This window comes from Lissotriton helveticus, chromosome 10 (genome assembly GCF_964261635.1).
Source record: "Lissotriton helveticus chromosome 10, aLisHel1.1, whole genome shotgun sequence".
In the NCBI taxonomy this organism is placed as follows: domain Eukaryota; kingdom Metazoa; phylum Chordata; class Amphibia; order Caudata; family Salamandridae; genus Lissotriton; species Lissotriton helveticus.
The window spans coordinates 82,401,192-82,427,017 of NC_136071.1; the positions used below are offsets into that span (position 1 = coordinate 82,401,192).

General features: G+C 43.2%; 1 protein-coding gene across 3 annotated transcripts in view; it reads left to right on the plus strand.

The window, feature by feature from the left end:
• The window catches only part of GGA2 (golgi associated, gamma adaptin ear containing, ARF binding protein 2), a 107,086-nt gene that overhangs the window by 41,323 nt on the left and 39,937 nt on the right, over window positions 1-25,826 (plus strand). For 2 of the 3 annotated variants that reach the window (XM_078664788.1, XM_078664789.1), the window contains exons 10-13: window positions 13,895-14,020; window positions 15,391-15,540; window positions 17,344-17,399; window positions 20,289-20,461. In XM_078664788.1, coding sequence (XP_078520914.1) covers window positions 13,895-14,020; window positions 15,391-15,540; window positions 17,344-17,399; window positions 20,289-20,461 — 505 coding nt within the window. Of the gene's footprint in view, window positions 1-13,894; window positions 14,021-15,387; window positions 15,541-17,343; window positions 17,400-20,288; window positions 20,462-25,826 lie in introns of all 3 variants that reach the window. The other variant, XM_078664790.1, reaches the window with a different exon arrangement.

Consider the following 25,826-nt stretch of genomic DNA (forward strand, 5'->3'; position numbering starts at 1 on the left):
ACTGCTTTTGTCACAGAGATCTTGTTGTTACTTGCAGAACATAAGTCACAATCCTAATATAACACAGTGAGCGATAAACTGGCATGAAAGCGCTTCATGGAAACTGCAAGTTACGGTTTAAAACATTATGATTTTCCCCAGTCTCTAATGTTGTCCAAAGGGATTTGTTGAATATAAATACATTCTTTAATGTAAATTCTCTATTGTAAAGCCAACTCCAACCAGTGTGTTACTTTTAAATCCTGAGCTTGTGCTTCTCCAGACCAAGCACTCTTAAGATATAATGCCTAGGCATATGGATGACGTGACTCCTTGTTTTATGTAACATTTCTTATACACTGATTTACAAACAGATGATTATTTGTCTCTGTAAAATGCATATGCAGTGGCGGCTGGCATGTATTGAGGGTGGTGAGGCGGGTGCAAACAATTTATTAAAGAAAATAAAACACACTTACCTTGATATGCGACGTCCTCCTCCACCGGTTTTCTCTATTCTAAGCAGGCTCCAGCGCGGGACCCAGCCAACTCCCCATACCAATCCTGGCACTGCTCTCACCAGCATGAGAGCAGCGCCAGGATTGGAGGGAGGGCCTCGCTCAGTGCTTATAATGTAGTGTAGCTCCTATTTTCCCAATAGGCTCTGCGCATTGGAATAGTACCTACAATAGTAAAGGCCTAGACCAGACGTTAACTAGGTCTACTACTGTCGTTACTAGACTTAATTTTTGGGTTTGCCAGCTAAGCTCAGAGTTCGCTAGAAACTTTCTCGAATGTTCAGGAAAGAATTACCTCCCCTGATTAGACAGGAAGGGATTTAGTTTCTGACAACCATAGAACATGACAACTTTGCTCTCCCCTAATCAAGAGTCAATCTCAAGAGTCGTGTGAGCACAAGGCAATTATTTTACTCAGTCAGTACGTGCATTCTTAGTCTCATCAGAATGTAGAGAAAAGGAAGAGACGGGCGTATTCAATAAAAAGGTGTTATTTATTGATCAGTCTCTTTTCTCATACATGAGAAATGGATCGATATTATTGCAATACTTATAGTTAAGTAAAGTGCATACATTAAAAGCAATAGTATAAAATAATACTGTAAAAACATTGATATGGTTTCTGAGCCATATGATGTTTAAAATGATTAAAATATATTTACATACACATATACATTTGACTAAACGTACTCAACTGGTGTTTCTAAATACGCCTACCCCGTGTACCTGACCTAAGTCTAATGCGTGGGCGGGAATAGAAAGTTACAGTTTAAGTTAAGTTTGTTTTTGCCAAGTGAATAACTAAAGAATTCTCTGTGAGGGGTTATTCAGTTCTGTACCTGGAATTTAGGATGAATGAGGAATGGTATCTCTTTCTCTGCTCTCGATATTCCAGGCTGCCTGCGAGGGCTACCCGGAAGCGCCGGTGCTGGGTCTCTCGGCTTGAGATAGCAGCGCGTCTCTCAGCGCGTCAGGAAGGCGGGGCTGCTGCCAGCGGGGTCTGCTTCTGCTCTCGGCTTCGGCAAGTATGGCTGCTCCGTCTTGTCACCACGCGTGTGTTTGCATAGGGCAAGGTCGGCAATATTTATACCTTAAAGGTGCCGAGATTGACGTAAGGATGGACATAGGTACGTCACTAAAGATGTCATACGACTTGCTCGTTAGCACATTCTTTTGCAAAAGTTCTCTGTGAAATCAAAACAATGGCCGCACGGATTATCCAGGTTGTCATAGGTTTGATTTGTTATGAGAACGTCGTATGCCTTATCAGGGGCTGGAGGAATGTCGCTTGTCTAATTAGATCTCAAGCGTTATGACCTAATCAGATAACACGTTCCTGTGCCGTAGTGTGACTGCGTCAGATAACGGTATCTGCATCATGGGGGTTTTCTTGCCTCATGGGCTGACTGTTAGTTAACCTGATAGTTAGTTTAACCAGAATAGGGTCAGGAATAGGGGGACTGATTCAGAACCTATAGAAATACACGACACCCACTCCACGCTAACTATGGTCATATCTACTAATCTATGCATAGTATAACATAGTACAACATACTATAGAGTATAGTGTATACCTTACCACCCCAAAATACATAAATGCATTTCGAAATTTTCAAATATACTGAAAAATTGCAGTCATATATATTGTATGCACTTAAGCTATGAATTAAATGCAAAAGCAAACACGCATTTTTATGCATTATTGCTTATTGGTATATGAGAAATACACATGAAATGGCTCTTAATATGGCTATACAGAAAGCAAGGTCGAGACCATTTCATCACATAATAAAATATTTGTGAACATACCAGCGGGCAGCTAAAGTCTATAAAGTCTATAAAGTATCTAAAAATAGAAATCTTAGTTCTCTAGGAATAGTTTCTTACTTTAAGCAGAAGATCAGTGTCCCGGAAAAAAATATATAGAAAAATATTTTAGGGGCTTTGCTGAAAAAAATCGCTGTCCGTGAACTGGAGTGAAATTGTTCATGTGACTTTATTTTTAAAGTTGAAGGCCGAATTCAGGGAACGCCGTGTGCGAGTTTACTCAAAAGTCTCTGTTTCTGTTCGGGAGAGAACATCATATCATTCAGGCTTTCGAAAAAACTGTCAACAGCTTCATGGGAAAGTTCCACTAAGTCGGATATAGGGGTAATCATGCATTCGTGCGCATGATTGTCTCCATTGACATTCTGATTCGCATTGCTGACAGAAGGTCGTACCTGTTCGATGCTGCTTTCAACTTGAACTTCACTACCCTTCAATCGTAGTGGTGAAGATTCCAGGAATGCCGTCATCAGGATTGGCAGCCTTTGAGGGCAGCACAAAGCGTGAACCTTGGTAGGAACCAACAGTGTATCTGCATCCACCGGCGCATCCGATTGTAGCGTCAGACAGGTGTCTAACACGCATTCTTCTCCGCATAGCAGACACCTTAGTACAGGTAAAACACACCTTTGCCACATTGGTCGAAATGATAGAAACCAAGTCATGTTCAGGTCTCTAAGCCGGGAGAGTCCCAGGATTTTTGATATCCGGTCCCGGTATCCAATGGCTAGGATCGTATCTTCCATTGTCGCGAGAGTTTGATCTGTGACATGGGTTGCCATAACGAAAAATAAGGACTAGGAATAGGATTCCTGCAATTAGTCCCAGGATCAGGGGAAGTCCGCCAAAAATCGAATGGACGAAATCTGGAAAAATACCCAGTATGGCTTTGAATGGTGTTAATGCCATCGAAAATACTGTCTTAAATACCTTTGAGACCCCAGTGGTATCAGAAATATTTAAGATTTCGCTCAGGATTTCCGCGAAATGTACGGGGGAATTAGTTGATAATAATGTATGTATCTCTGCAGTCGTCCTTGCGACTTGTAGATCATACGTTTCTTTTGATGACGTGAGCCTTGTAGGCGTCTGAAGAAGCACTGTTTTCATTCTGCTTAAAGTATCTATTCGAATAGAAGTAATTTTCAAACTGGGCCATGCCCTTGCCTCCCTGTCTGGAAAGGAGCTGGGGAACAAAGAACGTCCACAGCACTTGACCTTCGCCGTTGTAGTTACTAGATAAGGAGTCCCGGGCATAAGACTACAACATCTGCGGTCTACAATAAGAATGTAACTCCCATTATAGAGTCTTTGAAAGAATGGTTCTATTTCAGTTGCAGGTGCGCCTTGCTGGTGACATGAAAGGTTGTATGAATTCCCTTCACAGGCTCCGTGCAAACTAATACCGTTACACAGAAGCGTGCCGCTTAGTGACATAGCACAATTGTTGCCACTAAGAAACACTTTCTGTCCTTTATTACTGACACATGCATGTGAATAGGGCAGGTTCCATGTTGTTTTAAGGTACCCCTTTCCCAATTTCTCGTACATGCCAGCCTGTATATATTTTTGGCAGTATTGAAACCTGAAGGTTGAGATTGGAATATTTATTATTCCGTGGATTATCCATTCACTGACAGGTCGTTCTGACATTGTCATTGGTAATCTTTCTAGTTTTTCAATGCTCAAGATTGTATAATCAGCACCCTTTTGCGCCATACCGATTTGTCTATCAGTAAGGTTAAAGATTTGGAATAGTGACGTTGTGTTGATTAAACGCCAAGGCACATAGCCTGAACGCAGATTTTGTAACGTCCAGCCAAGCTGTACAATAGAACGCAATTGTGACTGACCATGTTGTAATAACAGTAAGTCTTGCGATAATATATCGATTGCTGAAGACACAATGCTGTCCAATGAAAAAATTCTGGAGGACAGAGTCATTAACCCATTGTCCACTACAGAAAGTGATTTTTCCAAATTAATACGGTCAATTTCACGTATTCTTTCTGCTGTTTCAATTTGAGTAACCTTCCAGGCCTCATTGTATGCTGCATATACAGAGGCTGCTATGAAACGCTTGTGACGCTGTTTGCGTGGTCCCATTATGAAATCACGCAAGTCAGCACCATCAGTAAGTAAAGTTAGGTGTTGCTTAATTTCAGGCAGTGTGGAAGTTTGAAGCCATTGAAGGCATAATTTGCCCACACTGTAGGTTGTTATTATCCCTGGATGATGTCTTTGGGGATATCTAGGGTCTGGCCTGGTCATTTTGAAACCCTGTGTTTTATTCAGGAATCTATCTTGACAGTGATTTGTATCTGTGGGCCAGATCAACCATTGTTTCCAATCAGGATGTGTTCTGTTTTGGTTAAGTATATGGTTTACGTCTATTTCTTCATCTGTATCAGAGTTATTGCTAAACATTGTTGGCTTTGGAATAGACGGGTTATTTAAATCTTTGATTTTGGCTAAGCCAAGACAGGTGGTTTGTTGAACAGTGTCATTTAAAAATATCATTTGTTCTGGGATCATGCAGGCTCTAAACAAAGCTTCTAAACCCTGTACTTGCCATTCTTTTGTACCCCAAACACTTTTCAAATCAACATTTTTGTCCCAATAATCAAATCCAAAAGTATTCATTTTTTCAAAGAATGAATCTGAATATATCAATTTTGTGTTAGTTATCATGGTTTTCATCCCTGTCTTGTTTGACAACTTAAAATAAAATGTTTCAGCATTACTTGTGTTAAAACCTGAGAAATATGAATATTTGTCATAAACGGTTCTAGAGCTCCCTTTTGGAGGTGTAGCACAATGTTCCCATTGATTATAATTTAAAACATTTCTAGGTTGTGCAGATTTATGTAAAAAATGGTTACCATAATGGTTATAGCAATACATACTATCATAATTTGTAGAACCTTGCAAATAATCATGTTTTGTAAATTTAGCAGACATTACTAAGTCAGACATCATGTTGTTAATACTTTCAAAGTCCCAATCATCAGCAAATGAGTTTTGTTTTGCAAAGTCACTCAAGGAGATCTTGATTTGGTGTGGATATTTCAGGATCTCGACCGGACCATAAATTTCATAGTCAGTGTTGTCCCAGGCTACCCCACCAGGTATCGGATTGGCTGTGAAGTTGGCTGAAGAAAGTTCTGGAGAAAGTTCTCTTTTCTCGACGTGTGAAGATGTGTGTGGTTTGAGGACCAAGTTGATGTTCTGACTTGCTGTGTCCATTTTAGCATATTTTCCCTCAATGAAGCGTCCCAAAGTAAATACCATGATGAGCCAAAGTATGAGGATAAATGCACCAAAACCCACCCAAAATTCAATCCATGGAGAAACCAGATATGTTTCTTTCAGTTGTTTCAAAAGTTCCTTCGCTTTGTCTTTAAAGGATTTTGATGATGGCTGTGTCTTTGATTCACTGAAGCCTTCAGAGGAATCATCGAAGTTTATGAAGTACCCGGATGCAGTTCTATCAATTGTTCCAATTGCTTCAGGATTTTTGTTTCTTGCATTTTCACTTGGTACTTCAGTATAGATTGGTGTGTCTCTGCTAAATGTCTTTATTTGGGTTTTCAGAGGTCTGAGTTCTATTGCATTGTTGCATAGTCCTTGTTGTTCTTCTGTAGGCGTTTCGAATGTGATGAGCCTCTTTGTTAGGACCTCTGTACTGGTAGCAAACCTTGGTGTTCTGCTACTTATTGGGAGTCCACTTGGCCTGCTGTTTGTTATCGGCCACATGTTGTGGTTTTACCAGGTCGATGGATACAACTCGGTTCTCCTTTTTTCCAGCAAGTGGCGGTAGTACAACTGATCTTGTCCCGTTGATAGACAAGACAGGAACTGCTTTTCTGTAAGAAGGCCCAAATTCCTTCTTTACCGCAATCTTCTCCCTGACTAGATCCCCGACTTTTGGAATCCAAACAGGTCTTGCTGGGACAGGTGGTGATTCTTCAGTGGTTGTTGGCTGTTGTTTCAACTGTATGTTGCTCAGGTCTTTTCTTGTTTTGTTTAAGTCCTGCAAAATAGCCAAACGGTCTTTGACATCAAAGGTTTTTTCTATTACCACTGAAGTCTGACTATCAAGGTCAGAGATCAACATCCTAGTTCCGAATAATAATTCGTACGGACTGAATCCCTTCAGAGAATTTCTTGGCAAGTTATTTAGACTTCGTTGGACACTTATTAGATGTTTGACCCACCCAGCTCCCGAACCTAATACCTTTGCCGTTATAGATTGCTTTATGTCACGGTTTTTTCTTTCAACAATTCCGTTCCCCTCAGGGTGAAATGGACAAGAGTACCGCAATTGCACGCCCATGCTGACCATGGCCTCCTTATAAGCCCGAGAGCTAAAAGCAGGACCATTGTCCGAATGCAGAATGCCAATTGCGTATGTGCCGATAAAGACCCGCAAATCTTTTATAACAGTTCTGGCGTCAGCCGTTCGCTGGGGCCACATCCATATGAATCTCGTGCATGAGTCCACTGCGACCAAGATATATTTATAGTTACCATCCCTTTGTAAGGGACCGCAGTGGTCTAGATAAACACAGGCTAATGGTTTATCCGAGATTAGAAGGGGCGTCTGTGCTGGACGTCTCACAGTTGATACTTTCATTTTTTGACATATTTCACATGCTAGAACATAGTTCCTTGTTTGTCTTCTCATTTGTGGCCACCAGTATCTCTGTTTTAATAATGATACTGTGGCTGAGACGCCAGCATGGGTAGAAGCAAGCCCTTCGTGTGCCGCTATTATTAGTCCTAACCTATGTTCCATGTTTGGAATTGCCCTATCCCCCACTCCAGGGATTCGAGCAAAAGGAACATTGTTTGCATCAGTTATGTATGAGTATTTTACTGGAAAGCCTTTAGGGAGTGGTTCTATCGAATCCTTTTCTGAGGCGCTGACAGCTTGTAATATTTCGCTGTCTATTTTTGTTTTTGACCGGTTGACGGCAGCTACGGAAGCCGTTTGCACAGCTGCTTTCGCGGCCTCATCAGCCAATGAATTCCCTGCAACGTGAACGCCATCACGTTGATGACTCAGTGTATGTATCACGTGAGTCTTTGGTAGTTCTTTTTGTAAAAGAGCTACTTGTTCCCAGAGCATTTTATGCTTGATTGTGCCACCCTTCGCATCCTTGAAACCGTTCTGAAGCCAGATCTGCAAGTATTCATTATAAGACTGAACGCAATAATACGAATCGCACACTATAAGTGTGGGGAATTCTCGATCGGTATTTTCAAGCGCCATCTTGAATGCTAGTAGTTCAGCTCGCTGAGCTGTGCAATCTCCTAGAGATTGTGTTTTAGTGAGGGTTGGTTTAAATTTCCCTTCGTGCCAACGACCTTTAACAATCGCGCACGCAGCACTGTAAGCTTGTTTACCCCCTACTGCGGGTTGTGCTGATCCGTCTGTATATATTATACAGCCGTATTGGTCTAGAGGCAGAATTTCGGTTGGCGGAGGACATTCAAATTCATATTGCAGAAATTCTTGTGTTTTTAAGTAAGGATCAAATTCGTACACCACGTCTGTTGCAGCAAGAGAGTTAGCCCATTGTATCCATCTCGGATGGAGTGCTTTAGCATTTGGAATGCTTGCCTTTGTTACCGCCTCTAAGGCTGGTATTGGTGTCACGATTATTATTTGTTTACCTTGTGCCAGGGCTCATTCTTTTGCTATAGCTGTCTGTGTTGCTGTAAGAATTTTTTCCGTTGGGCTAAATTTCATTTCAGCCTTAGTGTACAAGTGTGATTTGAATGCAATTGGTACCTTTTCTCCCTCATTAGAGGTCAGGTATGTGAATCCGCATCTCCCTGGGATGACTCGGATCACAAGGTTGCGTGTGTTATCACGTGTTTCTAATTTTGTTTTAATTAGCATGTCTGTTTGTAAGGATCTCAACATTTCTGTGTGTGTTTGAGTCCAACTGGATCTTTTAAAGTCTGGTTTAATTAGATCATAAAGGGGTTTGACCCTTTCTGCGTAATTTGCAATGTATGTTCTTCCGAAATTTAGGAAACCTAGAATTGACTGTAAGTTTTTTAGTGTTTTAGGAGCTTGGATTACGGCACATTTCTCTAGGAAATTGTCGGCCAGGCTTTTGCCTTCACTTGATAACTCATATCCTAAGAATAGGACTGTCAGATGGGCAATTCTGGATTTTTTGAAGTTGAATTTGTAACCCTCTGCAGCGAACCCAAGTATTATGGTGTTCACTCTTTTCAAGTGAGTCTCCAAGTCATCATCTGTTAAGTAAATGTCATCAACATAAGATAATGCTTCATCATCATATAGTTGTAGTAATTCTGTTACTCTCGCTGAGAATACCCCCGGGCTGTTCTTGTACCCCTGGGCTAACCGACAGAATTGTTTTTGAGTGCCATTTACTGAGAATGCAGTTAAATATCTGCTTTCTGGTGCTATATTTTGACAAAAGAATCCATTGGAGATGTCCAAGGTAGTTTTGTATTTTTTGCGCACTATGTTATTGATTAGTGCAGCACTGTGTGAGTTTTGCACTGCAAAAGTTTTACAACATGTGTTAAGGTGTCGGTAATCCAAAACTAGACGGTATGAATTGTCTGGTTTGGAGACCGGAAACAAAGGATTGTTCATTTGTGAGGTGCAAGTTTCAATCACCCCCTGGTATTCTAGCTGATCTAGTATTTCATTTACTTGTTTTTTTAGCTTCTTGCTTAATTGGGTACTGCCTTTGTGCAGTAGGTTGTGATTTTAACTGGATTTTGTGAGGAGGAGAATCCTCATCCCATCCTACATGATTTTTATATAAAGCAGGTGCTAAGGCCACTGCCCACTTTCTAGCAAGTGTATATTTTTTATGAATCGGTATTTGATTCGAGAAGGCAGGCATAATTACTTCTTCGCCATGAGGGCACTCCCTGACAAACTCTGGTGGCCAGTCTTTTTCAGCTAGAAGGATGTCATAGCCCTTGGAGAGGTTATCCCAAAATAGTCCCCTTATTTTCCTAGTCTTATCTCCCTCTATACGTAATGTTATCTCGTATATCTTGTGGGGCTTGCTAACTCTGATGTCTGCAGTTTCCACTTGAAGGTATTCATTCGTGTCCACTGTCTCCAGATGATTCATAAGGACTTTGCGAGCTATGCTCACCTCTGCTGCGCTGTCTAGCATTGTCTGAGCCCACTCTCCGTTTTTCAGTTGTGTCCTCAGTATTCTCGGCATTGTTAACTACCTTGAAACTGGCTACCTTCTTTTTTGGAAATTGTAATTTCTTTTTTAGCTGAGCAGGTTCCTTGTCTTTGGACTTGGCGTGCTCTTCTGATCGTCCTCTTCTTTCCGATTTCTGCGAGGAATTCTGAAAAGATTGAGAGGGACGTGTATCAATGTCTTGATATCTATCAGGTTTTTTAATATTATCCCTATTTCTAAGGTTATATCTATTCCCAGAGGGGTCACTCTGCGGTGACCTCTGTCTTTGGTTTGGAGATTTCTCTCTTCGCCTAGGAGACCTTCCTCGGGACTGGAATTTCTTTTCTTTAGGATTGGATTGTTTGTTTCCATCCCAGTTCTTTTTTGGTGAATTATTATTATTAAAAAAAAAAATTTCTGGACTTGTAGTCAGTTGCGGTTTTACTGGTATTCCACCTAGACTATCTCTGCCTAGTTCTTCATAGGATGTTTCTATGATTCTGGCTATTTCAGCTGGTTGGTCTGCTATATCTGTCTCTTTTAACCTCTGGCGGATCGCCACGTTTGCTGCTTCACCTTTTATGTTGGCTAATAATATAGCCGAGACCTGCTTGAAGTCTTTCAGTAATTTCATACCAAGAGTTAAAGCAGGTTCTGGACCGTATTCATCTTGAATTTGTTTTAGCACATCTGGTATCACCGAAATGGATGGGACACCGTGCGTTTTTGTGTAGATGGAAGCAAAGACTGTACCCCAAGTGTCACAGTCCTCAATGTGTGGTGCGATTCCCATTGGGAGACATATAGTCAGAATCCTGTGTTTTTCCAGCGGGGTGGTGTCAGGAAACACCGCCTCTATTTGGGTGATTTTCTGTGCCAACCAGAATGGTATTTGTTCTCGTTTAGCTGGAACTTTACCTAGGCAGGATTGGATGTTCTGTGGTGTAATTTTATTTGTGTTCCCCTGGTGAGGGGTCAGCTGTGGAAGTTTAATCGCTGGCTGAATTGTTGAAGTCCGCATTACATACTGAACTAATTGTCTGTGAATTTTTAGTAATTGTTTTAGCTGTATTAACAGCTGTGGTGCAGGCATCTCGTCGATGTCTGGATGTGGTGTGTATCCGGCTAAGACCGGCCACGTTGCTCCTGGTCTTCCTAAAGGACCGAGCCTTGTTATGTGATTGTTATGTTTTAGGGCGCCATCAAATAAGAGCAAATGCTCTTGGAATTTGAGTGGTACTTCCACCTCCTCGAAAGGAGTGTACTCATTAGGAGGTTCCTCTACTTTGTAATAGTGGAAGTACTTTGTTACAGCATTAGCTGCTGGAAAATGTATCCATGAATAGTATACCTCTGTCTGCCGATATTCGTGTGCCTCAATTACGAATATGACTGTTCCACCTCTAGGTGTCAGCCCATTTTCTATAAGTTTTAAGGTTATAGATCTCCTTTTGGCGACCTGGATGAGTATTATATCCGGGTCTGCATCGAGTGCTGTATTATCAGCTGCTGCTATTTCAGCTGCTAATCTAACTGCTTCTCTTTCATCATCACTTTCAGCCATTTTACTGACCGGATGGTATTATGTTTATTTGCAGATCAGGTTTCTTTATGGAAACAGAGATTAGATGCACAATATTTTGGAACTGTTTTTATCCTTCAACGTTGACTAGACCAAGAACCGTACATAGGAGTTCCCTCCTGCGAGGTTTTGGAGGATATAACCTTTCACCCACTCCAGACGTCTTTGGAGTATTTGGGAAAAGGGGTCTGAGTGAGAAAGCACGACTGAGTTACTCTAAATGTCTTACGTTAGTTTTATCGCCCTTTCCAAACGCGTTGGGCGCCATGTAGTGTAGCTCCTATTTTCCCAATAGGCTCTGCGCATTGGAATAGTACCTACAATAGTAAAGGCCTAGACCAGACGTTAACTAGGTCTACTACTGTCGTTACTAGACTTAATTTTTGGGTTTGCCAGCTAAGCTCAGAGTTCGCTAGAAACTTTCTCGAATGTTCAGGAAAGAATTACCTCCCCTGATTAGACAAGAAGGGATTTAGTTTCTGACAACCATAGAACATGACAACTTTGCTCTCCCCTAATCAAGAGTCAATCTCAAGAGTCGTGTGAGCACAAGGCAATTATTTTACTCAGTCAGTACGTGCATTCTTAGTCTCATCAGAATGTAGAGAAAAGGAAGAGACGGGCGTATTCAATAAAAAGGTGTTATTTATTGATCAGTCTCTTTTCTCATACATGAGAAATGGATCGATATTATTGCAATACTTATAGTTAAGTAAAGTGCATACATTAAAAGCAATAGTATAAAATAATACTGTAAAAACATTGATATGGTTTCTGAGCCATATGATGTTTAAAATGATTAAAATATATTTACATACACATATACATTTGACTAAACGTACTCAACTGGTGTTTCTAAATACGCCTACCCCGTGTACCTGACCTAAGTCTAATGCGTGGGCGGGAATAGAAAGTTACAGTTTAAGTTAAGTTTGTTTTTGCCAAGTGAATAACTAAAGAATTCTCTGTGAGGGGTTATTCAGTTCTGTACCTGGAATTTAGGATGAATGAGGAATGGTATCTCTTTCTCTGCTCTCGATATTCCAGGCTGCCTGCGAGGGCTACCCGGAAGCGCCGGTGCTGGGTCTCTCGGCTTGAGATAGCAGCGCGTCTCTCAGCACGTCAGGAAGGCGGGGCTGCTGCCAGCGGGGTCTGCTTCTGCTCTCGGCTTCGGCAAGTATGGCTGCTCCGTCTTGTCACCACGCGTGTGTTTGCATAGGGCAAGGTCGGCAATATTTATACCTTAAAGGTGCCGAGATTGACGTAAGGATGGACATAGGTACGTCAATAAAGATGTCATACGACTTGCTCGTTAGCACATTCTTTTGCAAAAGTTCTCTGTGAAATCAAAACAATGGCCGCACGGATTATCCAGGTTGTCATAGGTTTGATTTGTTATGAGAACGTCGTATGCCTTATCAGGGGCTGGAGGAATGTCGCTTGTCTAATTAGATCTCAAGCGTTATGACCTAATCAGATAACACGTTCCTGTGCCGTAGTGTGACTGCGTCAGATAACGGTATCTGCATCATGGGGGTTTTCTTGCCTCATGGGCTGACTGTTAGTTAACCTGATAGTTAGTTTAACCAGAATAGGGTCAGGAATAGGGGGACTGATTCAGAACCTATAGAAATACACGACAATAAGAGCACTGGAGGCCTGCTCTTTCTTTAACCCAGCTGTCTTAGACAGCTGGGTTAGAGAAGTTCAAAATGTGCATGTCAACTGGCCATCCCGACACTCAGTTCGGGAAGAGTTGGTGTTTGAAAACTAAAATGGTAATAAATAAACGTTATTGCCATTTTATTTTTCAGCTCTGGCCTGGGGCTTTTCTTTGTGGGGCAACGCGCCTTCGCTCCAAGGGAGGAGTCGCACCTGTAAATGTGTGATGTAAAGTGCACTCACACCCTCCAATGGTCTGAGTAGCGCTATAAAACAAATGAAATGCATGAGAGAGAGGGTCTATGGAGAGATGAGGGGCACCGTTGGAGGGTAGTAGTGAGGGAATCCATGAAGAAGCAGGTCGGGGGGACAGGATGTTCCAACAAAGGTTGCTGCACTGGGTGCCACAAATGCTAAAGCCGTGCATAGAGTACACCACTCCTTCTGCAGCTGTCCCCCCAAATAAACATGCATTAGCAAAGCCAGTAGGTCTGGCTTTGGCAAGAATGAACATTTTGTATTTTTTCTTTTTTTTGCAGACCCATACAATATACAAAAAACATTTGGTAACCTTATATAAAAATATCAAAACAAAAGAGTTGCCTAGTTGCCCAGGCACATTCGCCTTGAAACTGAGGTGCACTCCTTTTAAGGCAGCTGTGCACTTGTCAGCAGGTGAATATAGCATCTCTTACAGTTCGAGAGAGCCAGCGGCTCAAGTGGGCTGAACTATTGTCCCATGCTGTATGCTGTGGTAGGCAGAAACAACATGTGAATGGCACTTGAACAGACCAATGGATGAATAAAGCCATTGTTTGTGTGTGCATATATATATATATACATATTTATTATCACTTCTGTTTTTTGTTAGAAAACATGAGGCCTAGAGACAGCTACAGCTTTGCCAAGCCAGATCTAAATAGGAAAATGTCATAGTCACTGTAAATACATCACTGGTTTTACACTTAAGCCTGGCTAGGGAGTCAAGGCTTCTTGGGCTCGGATCCTTCTCCCGTGTGTGGTGACGCAGAGTGTGATCTTGTGCATGTGACTCTGCTAGTGAGGAAAGGTCTCAGCTGTTCTGTTGCTCCTATATGCTATTACATTTTTGATTCTCTTCCCTTCAGCGGAGGTTCTACGGGTGAATGATAAGCTGACCCAGGACCTCTCCATGTACCGGCAGATCGTGGGGGGCAGTGGCAGTGGAGAGCAGATCCTTGCGGCTGCACCAGCGAATGGAGCGGATAAGAGAGGTACCACGTGGCCACTGAGGGAGTAGACATAAAGTGAAGCGGTGATGGTTGCAAAAGTCTGGTGGCAAGAATGATTTTAAATAAGACTACTATATGTAATGCCTTGGCTCGTGATGGGAGAAAATATTTTAGCCATATTTATTAATATTAATTTAATAGAAGAACCCGTATAGACAATCTCAAGCGTTTGGTAGGTACGTTCCAGTAACCCAGGCCTAAGCCCCTCCCGCCTCATCTCATGCCACTGGAGGTCTGAGTGTGGGACGGGCAGCAGCAAATCATGAAGAGATGTGGTGTAGTGTATTGGGGTGCGTAAAATTAAAATTCCGACGAAATTGGGTAAAGATACAAACTTTTCAACTTGCTAAAGTTGAGAGGTTTGTTAGTAGTGCTTTTTGGAGAATTCAGCCCCTCCTCTACCACCACCAAGTTATTTTGTTTGAAAAATCTATCCCTGCAGTTGGTAAACTTTTTTTTTTGATGACATGGAGTAGGCGTATATAAAGTTTTCCCACTTGGCATATATACCATTTTAAAATGGGCTAACTTGGAAAATGGAGACCTTGGTTTTTATCCCAGATTTGGTACTAGACCATCAATCTTCCGCCTGGATATGTTTCGATATCTCAGATTGTAATATGAATGATGTAATATAGGCATGAGCAATATAAAACAAGCTTTCAGTGTACTGTGAATTTCTGTACCAATTACATGATTCCAGGCTTAGAGGCCCCATTAAGACAACATCCACCACACAGCCACATCCTGGGAAAGACACTCATTGAAAAATTAAAAGGGTTACTTAAAAATATAATTTACAGATTGAAACAAAAGGGCTAAAAACATAAAATACACAACATTACATTAACAATGTGCTAACAGCTCTCACCACCAAGAATCAACAAACTAACACTCAACAGGAGTCTTCATAACATTTACCACATGCAACAAAGCGCAGATATACCGAATATTTGGAGATCTCTGTACTTATAACAGTACTCTTCACCAGATCACAATGCACTACATCCTACAACAAACACGTTAGGGCACATCTCCCAAGATCCATCCAGCAAAGCCCAAATATGTCAGCTTGCAGCATGTGGTGGTGCAAACTGATGCAGTAGGATTGGAAAACAAAAGAGGTATGCTTAGAATGGGAAAAGGGTATAGTAGAACTCACATTGCATTGATAATCTATCCCTTGTTAATGCCCCCATCTCCATGCCTTTGTATACACCTATCCATGTCACTGCCACCTTCTGTGTAGAGTGTGTGCTGTCTATTTCAGGAGCTTGTGCTGCCCAGAAAGACACAGATGGGACGTGTGAATGGTTTTTGTGGATAGTAACTTAATTTCCTTATTTGCACAGAAAATGGCGGCCCGGAAGTTACCCGGAGCTACAGATTGATCGATTTCTCCTCGCTGAATGGCATGGAGGAGGTAGGACAGCGGACAGCAGCCCCAGCACTCTTAAGCATGCCCTCCATCTGTGTCCTGGAGGAAGAGCTTCTCTCCTTAGGTGAGCCTTGCATTCCTACTGTTCTGCTATTATGTCGATCCCATCCAAGTGGGAAACACAATGACCTGAAACCCGTGTTTAATGACAGCGGCTGTTGAACCTGCAGTAGATGTCTAGACTTCTCAATGAGACTGTTTACATTCATGTTCATCGGTTTGTATGGGGCTCTCTGCAAACCTTAGTTGATTCTAGGAGCTTCAGAGAGGGGCTGTGAGGTCCACCTGTAGACCAGGCATCCAAGTAAGGGTTGGGTCTTAAGTTTATTGGTACAGTGACCCCTCTTAGCTGTAGGAATGCAGCTATAAGGCTCTCTTAGGTTGTAATTGTCTGGCATTTTCATGTAGGATACATATTGCATTCAGTTTACAGGCTGTTCATGTGGCTGTGTGTATTTGTTTTCTGTAGAGACTGAACTGAATGTTAGAAGAGGTAGGTTTTACTTTGCCTCTGAAGAGTCAGTGTGCCTATGTGTCCTTGGGTAGGTTATTCTAGAGGTAAGGTGGCATAACTGCAAAAGATGTCACCCTATCTCCTGCATCAGGTGTTGGGCCAGACAACAGGATATCTTCAGAAGAGTGGAGTTTAGTGGTGGGTGAAATAGTACCTTTTGTCAAACAAACTTTTTGTCAAACAAAAGAAATAGTACCTTTTAATCTCACGTTGGCAGTATTTGGTGACCGGTTTCTAGTAGGCATAATGTTGTAAGGATCTTGAACGCCATTCTTGTCTGCATGGGGACTCAGTGAAGGCTTTTAAGGGATGTACGACATTACAACGCGAGTTTTACAACGCATGCCTTTACAACGCATAGTGCTTTGGGGCACTGGATAGTGATTTATTTAATTTACTATTCCAACTCCAGTCCCCGTGGATAGTAGGGAAGGTGTTGGATAGTAAATTAAATATATTCCCTATCCTAGAGCGCCCCCCAGCGCAATGCGTTGTAATGGTTTGCGTTGTAAAAGCTGCGATGTAAAAGCACTGCGTGGTAAAAGTTGCGTTGTAAGTGATGTTCCCCGCTTTTAAGTGGGTAGTAATTGAGTGGCATGTTCTTCAGTCCTTTGAGAACAGTAAAAGAGAAGGACATGTGATCACAACTTCTCATGTTCAGCTGTGAATCTCATCCTGTTCTGTACCATGTTTCTTAAAGTCCTTGTCACCCTGATCTGTGCTCTTAATACTATACAATTGATTTTATAGCTGTATATTCAAGGTTTGTGGTGAGAAGAGTGCTTATTTGTCCTCTCTGAAGGTAGAAGCCAGATGCATAACACAAAATAGAGGGGCACCCTTCAGAATATGAGAGGGGATCTGTTTATAGTGGGATTGATTAGGAAAAAAAGCGGGGCTAAAGCTGTGATGCGCCAAGGACTAATACACTTACGATTGTGAAAACATCTTTGAATTGTATAAAATAACCAGACACTTCTCCCTTTTATTGTATTATAAGAAGTTTATTTAATTGTAAAAGAGAACTCACTGGGGGGGTAACAATGGAATGTTATGGTGACCAGCTTACATTGTTCTAAATATTTTTTATTTGTAACTCCTGACCTTCTCATCGAGACTATACAATATGCGGTTGGATGTATTTTAGATTGTTTTATGAACGAATGTATTACTATGAAACTTTTATGGCCTTTGGCGGAAATAAAGTATTTAAATTAAATGAGAGGGGACCCTTAGTCGCTCATATTTCTAAGATATTCATCGACTTTGGGCTGATGGGGGCGAGTGATAGGCGGGGGCCACTCGCAGGCTGGTAGGAGGGCGATCTTTTCATGTCTTACTCTTTCTTCGTAGAGCTGAAAGACTCACCGACCTTCCGGGTGACATCCCCTGACACTGGACCTGCACAGGTAAGGCGGCGACAAATGACTCATTTCAAGCCATTTTTCAGGCCAAACACAAATACTAAGTTCAGAAAAGGCACATATGCCATGGTTAAAATTCCTGTTGGTTCTGGAGACTGCTGCCTGGTAGTGAAGGCTGCTATAGCAACATAGCATTTATTTTATTTATTTGCATACTTGTATGGCGCTGGGAATCGACTCCCGAAGGAGTATCTCCGCGCCTTTGGCAGCATCTGAGAGACAGAAATGGCTAGTCATGATTTCTTGAATACCCACAGGGACATCTAATAATTAAAGAGAAATGTTTTGAGCTTTTTCCTAAAGGAAAAATGTTCCTTACATACTCTAATTTCCTTCGGGAGTTGGTTCCACAACTTGGGGCCAGCTACTGATAAGGCCCTCATCGAAGCATGCTTCAAGGCTTCGATGTTTGCAGGGTTTACTTGGTACAATATTACGGACCAGTCAATTGGATGCTGTTTATACTTATTCCATTTGCATTGACTTGCAATCAAATGTACTCAAATGTTTTACTGATCGCAAAGGGGGTTGTGTATCACTACATGGTGCCCAAATCATCAACCTCGCAAACATTTCATCCACAACATCAACTACCATTTTATTGTCGAGGTTAGTATATGTAGCTAAGTGTAGATGTATTCTTTTTACCTCCACATCTATTGACCTTGACGATATATTGAATGTGGATATTGTTGAGTCAGTATTTCTATGTGTCGCTATTTCAACCACCGTATAGTGGTAGAACACTCCACCGACTATTATGTCTATTGGGCCGCACTGACCTACAAACTATCAGTAGAAAGCAACCTTGGACACACTACTCATCTGACCCAGAAGAGCCCCCTGGGAACCGAGAGACTAACAAGGACCGGTCCATCCTTTTTTGCTGGAATACTCTGGCTTGGCTGACGTGTAAGAGGATCAATGCTAACCCTTTGACGTCTTCATTTTCCAATAGAAAAGGGCTACCCAACTTCAGGAGGGAGGGTAACTGGGCAGGTTGCTTTGAGGATTTGTAACTGCATTATGACACATTATGACTGTTGCTTCTTGTGCAACCTGGCACATTCTGTCCGACACTTCCTTTACAGTAAACCTAACAACCCGAACAAAATATACCTTACTATAATATTATTTAAAAATAATGTAAAATTAATTTACAAATAACATCAATCAAAAATAAAAACTTAATATAGTACAATAAAACAGTATATTAAAAAACGATATTATTGTACTCTATAATTTAAAACTCGATATTAATGACATTTTTGAAAAAACATATATTGACCCTCGGAATGTTTTGTCCCTCACATTTTTTTTGTGAAAATAATTTGACCATACAAATATTGTCACACAATATTTTTAGTCACTATTTAACTCTAACACAAAATAATGTATAGGAACGACAGTGGAAAGGACTGCTCGTGGAAAATCCACAAAGAAACTGAGATGATTTTAAGTTATTTCTGGGGTGCTGTCCAGGGTGAAAGGTTACCAAACAAAGCGTATATAATTAGCAAAGGAACCTGCAAAGATTTACAGGGCTAGTGTGAAACAGCTCTTCATATATGGCCTGGTGCTTTTGTATGTGCCAATGCTTCTTGAGTAGCCTAGTATTGATGCCTGGCCTGGTCATGGGGTATCCATTCTTGCATGGCTTGGTGCTCATTGTATGGAATGGTGATTCCTGAATGGCCTGGTGTTTCTATAAGCCTTTGTGTTTCTTGTATGGCCTGGTGATTTCATAGTGGTGTTTGTTCTATTGGTTGCTGCTCACTATAAGGCTTTGTACTTCCTGCATTGCCTGATATTTCCTGCATGGCCTATTGCCTGTTATTTCCTAAATAGACCGTTGCTTCTTGTGTCCCCTGTTGTGTCCAGAGAGGCCGAGTGCTTACTGTCAGATATGTTGCGTCTGGTATACCAGGGAGCATTTTGTATGGCCTGGTCCTTCCATATAAAATGGCCCTTGAGAAACTGCCTTGTACATACTGTCTCCCTTATGGCGTTGTAGCACTTCATGCATGGCCTCAAACTCTGTGTGGCTCTTGCATGGTGCATAAGATTCTGAATTTTTATGTTTTATGCAAATCCTCTATCCATGCTGTTGGGTCCAACCTGCTGCCCCCTTTTGTACCGCTTTGTTCGCCCTAAGTTGGCAGGGTATGCTCAGACGTGAGTCCCTTGCTCACTTTGCCACTGGATTCAAGCAAGCCGGGCTGAAGACGGCTGAAATGCCAGAAACCGGTCCTCGGAAGCTTGTTTCCGGTCCAGGGAAGACATGGCTTTGGCAGTTCGGGCTGGACTGTTCCCATGAGGCACAGGGTCAAGGCTGATTTGCATATGGCCACGTCTGAACTGGGATGGCAGAATGGGCTAAAGAACGGTGCTGGATTAAACCCAGATCTGTTGACTGGGGGTGAGTGTTTGATTTGCTCAAACGCTCCGTCCATCCTCCCCCTTTTGTAGCACACAGGATACAGCAGACCTCACTGGGACTAAGATCATATGGTTAGGCGAATGGGAACAGAGTAAGCAACAGTGTGCAGACAGCTCATGTGGGGAAGAGAAACTGTTGCTCCATCCTGGCTGCTGGAGAAGTTGTATGAACATTTGGAAGCCATCTTTAGGGGGTGAAAGCCTGATGAAATGTGAACACAAATGTGGGAACCCCCGGGTCTTATCTCCCTGGTTTTCTTATTCATCTTCCTCCTCTGAGTTGGGAGGTTGGGCTTATGGATCTTCTGTACCTAACCTCTGTTGATAGTAGGGCTTATCCACTGCCCTCCCCTACTCCTCCCACCTGATTTCTGTGCTTCAGAATTGTACTGAATCCTCACATCTTTTAATTTCAACTCAACAATTGTTTCCCAGCTCGCGGTGCAGAATGGGTTTCCAAGTGCCCAAAACTCTCCTCGAATCCAAACCGCTGGAGGGCGAAGGCCCCTTGGGGGAAGCGGTGGCCAGGACCAAGGCTCAGTATTGGATTTTGGAACCTCGTCTTCCCTAAAACCACCTCTCCCCCCTTCATCCCACTCGGAGCTCAGGTGAGACATGGGTTTACACAAATACAAGCGTATGTTTATAAAAGTGACATGGCTTTTTTTGTTGAGAGAAAGCATCAGCTCCAAGAGATTCTGATATCACGGTATATTAAGAAGAAATGACATTGTTCTAGGACCATTTCAACTAAAGGAGGCTTTAAGATGCTTGAGGAGATGCTAGTAATGACATACAGAAGCCAACTGTGACGTGTAGAATACATTACAGGTGCAGTACATTGAGCTGCAGTGAATAGAGATTGTTTACACAACCGTGAGCCGAAGGGCTGGAGTCAAGGACTTGAATAAACTGAGTATTATTAAAACTATGAAACCCAGGGTAGGAGTGAAGGACTTTTATAAACAGAGAGTATTATTAAAACTAGGAGAACCACGTCTGGAGTCAAGGACTTTAATAAACAGAGTATTATTAAAACTATGAAACCCAGGGTTGGAGTGAAGGACTTTAATAAACAGAGTATTATTACAACTAGGAGACACAGGGTAGGAGCGAAGGACTTTTATAAACAGCACGTATTAGTACAAAAGCCACACCTGGGATAGAAGTGAAGGACTTGCATAAACAGAGAGTATTATTACCACTATGAGACCCAGTGTAGGAGTGAAGGAGTTACATAAACAACAAGTATTAGTACAGCTACCACACCCGATGCAGGTTTGAAGTACTTGCATAAACAGAGAGTATTATTATAACTAGCTGAACCATGCCTGGAGTCAGGGACTTTCTTAAACAGAGAGTATTATTACAACTATGAAACCCAGGGTAGGAGTGAAGGAGTTACATAAACAGCAAGTATTAGTACAGCTACCACACCCGATGCAGGTTTGAAGTACTTACATAAACAAAGAATGTTATTACAACTAGCTGAACCATGCCTGGAGTCAAGGACTTTATTAAACAGAGTATTATTACAACTATGAAACCCAGGCTAGAAGTGAAGGACTTACATAAACAGCAAGTATTAGTACAGCTACCACACCCAGGGTAGGAGTGAAGAAACTAACTGCTCAACTCTTAATTGGAGTGTACAGAAGCTGGCATTCGCTATCATCCGCACTGACTGCATGAACAGATGGTAGTATCCCAAGTTTTTGAACAATGGATGACTTAGGGCCTCATTACGATGTCGGTCAGAAAGCATTCCGACCGACTCCTTGTCAGGATTCCTTTCCAACCGACTCATGTTCGTGGTGTCCGACCAACCGATTACGATGTTTCTGAACACCATTCTGTCTGACTCCCGTTGACTTCAATAGGAGCCTGTGTTGCGACCAACAATACAGGCTCCCTTTGAAGAAAGGGGTGGTTGCCGAAAACCTTGCTCCTGTGGCAGGCACTCCATGGTACCTACCACACTGTGCATGGTTGCAAAGAGGGGTCCCATGGGTGCCCCCACGGGCCCCAACCGGAGGTCTCCGGGTCCAGGGGGGCCAGCTATGGACCCCCAAAGTCAGTGTCCGACAGCCGTTCTGTGTTGGACATACCAAGTCGGAAAGGCTGTCTGAATCCGACATCGTAATACATCGGTTGGAAACGCGGTCCGTAGACCTGCACGATTCAGCTCCGACCGACTCGGAGTCTCTGAATGTCGGTCTGTACCGAATTGGACAGACTGAACGGTTACCTACCATCATATTCAGTTGGTCGGAAATGTTTCTGAGTCGGTCAGAAACATGGGTTCCGACTCGGATTGGGAAAATCCGAATGCCGTTCTGAGCCTTTCCGACCGACATCGTAATGAGGCATAGTGTTGGGGTCATTACCTTGGAACTTTGGTACCTATGGAACATGATTTCACATGTTTGTTATTGTTAACTTAGTTTTCTATAGCGCCAACTCACCAACCGGTCTCTAGGCGCTCAAAACAAACAACAAACAACAGTGCATGAGGACGAGGGAGAGGTAGGGTATGTTATAAGACTATTTAGCTGAATCGAGTACCTCCCTAAATAAAAAGGTTTTTAGCAGCTTCCTGAAATGCAGGAGATTCGCTTCTTTCCGAAGTGATTCTGGTAGATTGTTCCAGATCTGCGGAACCAGAACTGAGAAAGACCTCCCTCCTTTGGTTTTTAACTTATAACGAGGGCAGACCAGAAGCTGGGATTCGGCGGACCTTAGGACTCGCTTGGGGATGTACACCTCCATGCGCTCTTTGATGTAAGCAGGGGCTTGCCCATAGATGGCCTTGTGGGCTGTGCACAGGCTCTTAAACTCCACCCTCTGTTGAATGGGGAGCCAATGTAGCTTGAGTAGTAAAGGAGAGGCATGGGATCTTCTAGGTAGCTTGAAAATCAGACGCGCCGCGTCATTCAGGACCTCCTGCAATCTATTAATCAAGATTTTAGGCAGGCCTAAATAAAGGGCGTTCCCATAATCCAGCCTCGAGACGATGGTGGCAGAAACCACCATACGGAGTGCGGCGAAGGAGAGAAGGGGGGCCAACTTTCGTAACTGTCTGATTAAGCCAGTACACTTCCCTACAACTGAGGAGATCTGACTGGCCATTGACAACTCATTGTCAATCTTTATTCCGAGACTTTTTACTTTGTCACTCGGTATCGGTGAGGATCCTAATTCCTGGGGCAAGTAGAGATCACTCCAAGGCGAGGCTGAGGTGGAGACCACCAATACCTCCGTTTTTTCTGGATTTATTTTCAGCGAGTTTGCCGTCATCCAGCTGACTGTATGTCTAAGAATGTTCCGTGCGCTAGTTTGTGCCAGGAGCGTATTGTCAATACTCAGCAGCAGCTGGGTGTCGTCGGCGTAGTTAAATACACGACAACCCATGTTAGCTAGAGAGTCAATCAACGGCTGGAGGTAAAGGTTGAAAAGCAGTAGGGATAGTGCGGAACCGTGAGGGACTCCGCACTCCAGAATACCCACCTCAGAAATGGCATCCCCTAGTTGGATCCTCTGGGTCCTGTCGGTTAAGAAAGAATGGAGCCATTGATGGACCTGACCCCTTATCCCAAAAGTGGTTAATCTGTCCAATAGCAGGGAATGGCTGACAGTATCGAACGCCGCCGATAGGTCTAAAAGTATCAGGCGCTCGGTTTCTTACTGTCAGCCATACCTCTCAGCTCATCCAGCACCGAGAGCATCACCAACTCGGTGCTGTGATGTGCACGAAACCCTGCCTGACGCTCCTGGAGAAGATGGTGTGATTCCAGGAACGAGGAAAGGGACCTCAGCACATGTTGCTCTAGAATCTTGGACAGGAAGGGCAGTTGGGATATCGGCCTATAGTTTTTTAAAATGGCCGGGTCAGCTCCCGACTTTTTTAACAGAGGCTTAACACGTGCCTCCTTGAGACTGAATGGTAGATGACCGGTCTCCATTGAGCTGTTAGGAAGGGAGATAATATGATCTTCCAGGATAGGGCGGGCCAAACGAAAGATCCTAGGGGGACACGGGTCCGCTGGGGAGCCTGACTTTGTATTGTTCATAATCTGCTCAAGACTAAGAGAGTCCAACTCAGGAAGCTTAGAAATATATATTTCGGGGGAAAGTTGAGCTTCCTGTGACGGACAGAGGCCCGTCAGGGCACTATTCTTGATCTCAGAAAGGATAATCTCCACCTTTTCAAGAAAGAAGTTTTGAAAACTATCAGCAGTTATTGTTGTTTCTATCATTTCTGGTTTTTTGCTCAACTCAGTTAAGATTTTGAATGTTTCCTTCTGAATATTGTCAGCTCGATTTATACGAGTTTCATAGAACTCTGCTTTTGCTGTCATGATCAATTTTTTATATGACCTAAGTGAGATTTTGTACTGTTCCCTATCTGTCCGGTTCTCCTCCAGGTCCTTTCTATACACCGGAGTTTCTTTTTGTGGTCCCTCAGGAGCGGGGTGAACCATGGAGCGCCTTTTATTACTCCTTTTACTTTTTGTAGTCTCTCAGGTGCTATCTGGGCGATTGCCTGACTCAAAATCCGCCTTATATCCTTATAGTCCTGTTCTAGGTCTCCATTTGAGACTAATGTTTGGACACGGTCAGGAAGACTACAGGTCAAGGATTGTAAATCCACTTTTGCCTATTGCCGGACTTTTTTCAATTTAGGTGGTTTTTGGGACGAATGGCTTGCTATCGGGATCACACAATTCACCAGATAATGGTCCGACCATATACAGGGAACAATGTCCACAAGGTTTACCCTTGGGTCTGATGTCCAGATGAGGTCTAAGATGTGCCCCTTAACATGAGTGGGGGCATCCACTATCTGTCTGATACCCAGTGAGGACATAGTATTCTCCAGATGTCTAGTTGGCAGGTCTTTCTGCTCTTTATCCCAATGCATATTGAAATCCCCAGTCACCACAATTTTTTGGTATCTAGTACATAAATCTGACATGATCGGGGCGAACAAATCATTAAAGGCTGAAGTAGAATTTGGAGAACGGTAAACGGTAAGGATCACTAGACATGAATTATTCAGAGTGATCTTTACTCCAAGTATGTCAGCTAGTTCTATGGTCTCAGCAACTATTTTGACAGCTTTTAAGTTTTTCTTAAACAGAATTGCTACCCCCCCACCCCGGGCATTATCTGTGCGATTATGCCATACGGCATCATAATTATTGGGAAGGGCAGCTATAATATCTGGCAGGGAATTTTCGCCCAACCATGTCTCCGTAAGAGTTAAAATGTCAATAGCATCGTCCTGAAGAAGAGTAAAAACCTCAAGATGGTGCTTTTGAAGAGACCTAGTGTTTAAGCAGGTTACTCTTAAAGAGGAAGGGGCTGGTGGGGCGTGGCTTGGACGCCGATCGGGATGGCGGCGTGAGCTCGTAGCTCCGCGCAGAATCCCGTTAATTCTCCTGTTTTCGGAACCCTAGGCGGCCCGGAGACGACGCTCCTGCCCTCTGAAGTGTGAGGGGACAGCTGGACACTATTGGTGAGCCGCTGGGGGACTGCAGGCCCCGAGGAGACCGAGTCGAAGAGGCGGCTGAGGTGTTGCCGAGGGTGCGAAGAAAATGGCGGCGTGGAGTTCGGCGGGCCCCGAACTCCAGCTCTGAGCCGAGTTGTCGCCGTCTGGCGAGGGATACTGGCAGGAGACCCTGCGTTCGGCTGATCGAGGCACTGGGGTCGGCGGTGCTGTGCCTTGGGGTCGAGTGACGCTGCCTTGACTCGCCAGGAGCTTGGGGACCCTGGCTGGCTGCCGCCTGGAGACTCATACTTTCCCCCTCAGGCTCCCGAGGGGGGCGGCGGAGCGGAGTGTACCTAGCTGGTTGTTGCTCCTGTGAGTTTCTGTGGAGACATTGCTCTGCCCGGTGCCCGACTACCTGGCACTAGCCTACGGGCGCTGACGACAGCGGGCTCCAGGACCTGTGACGCAGCACCCTGGAATGG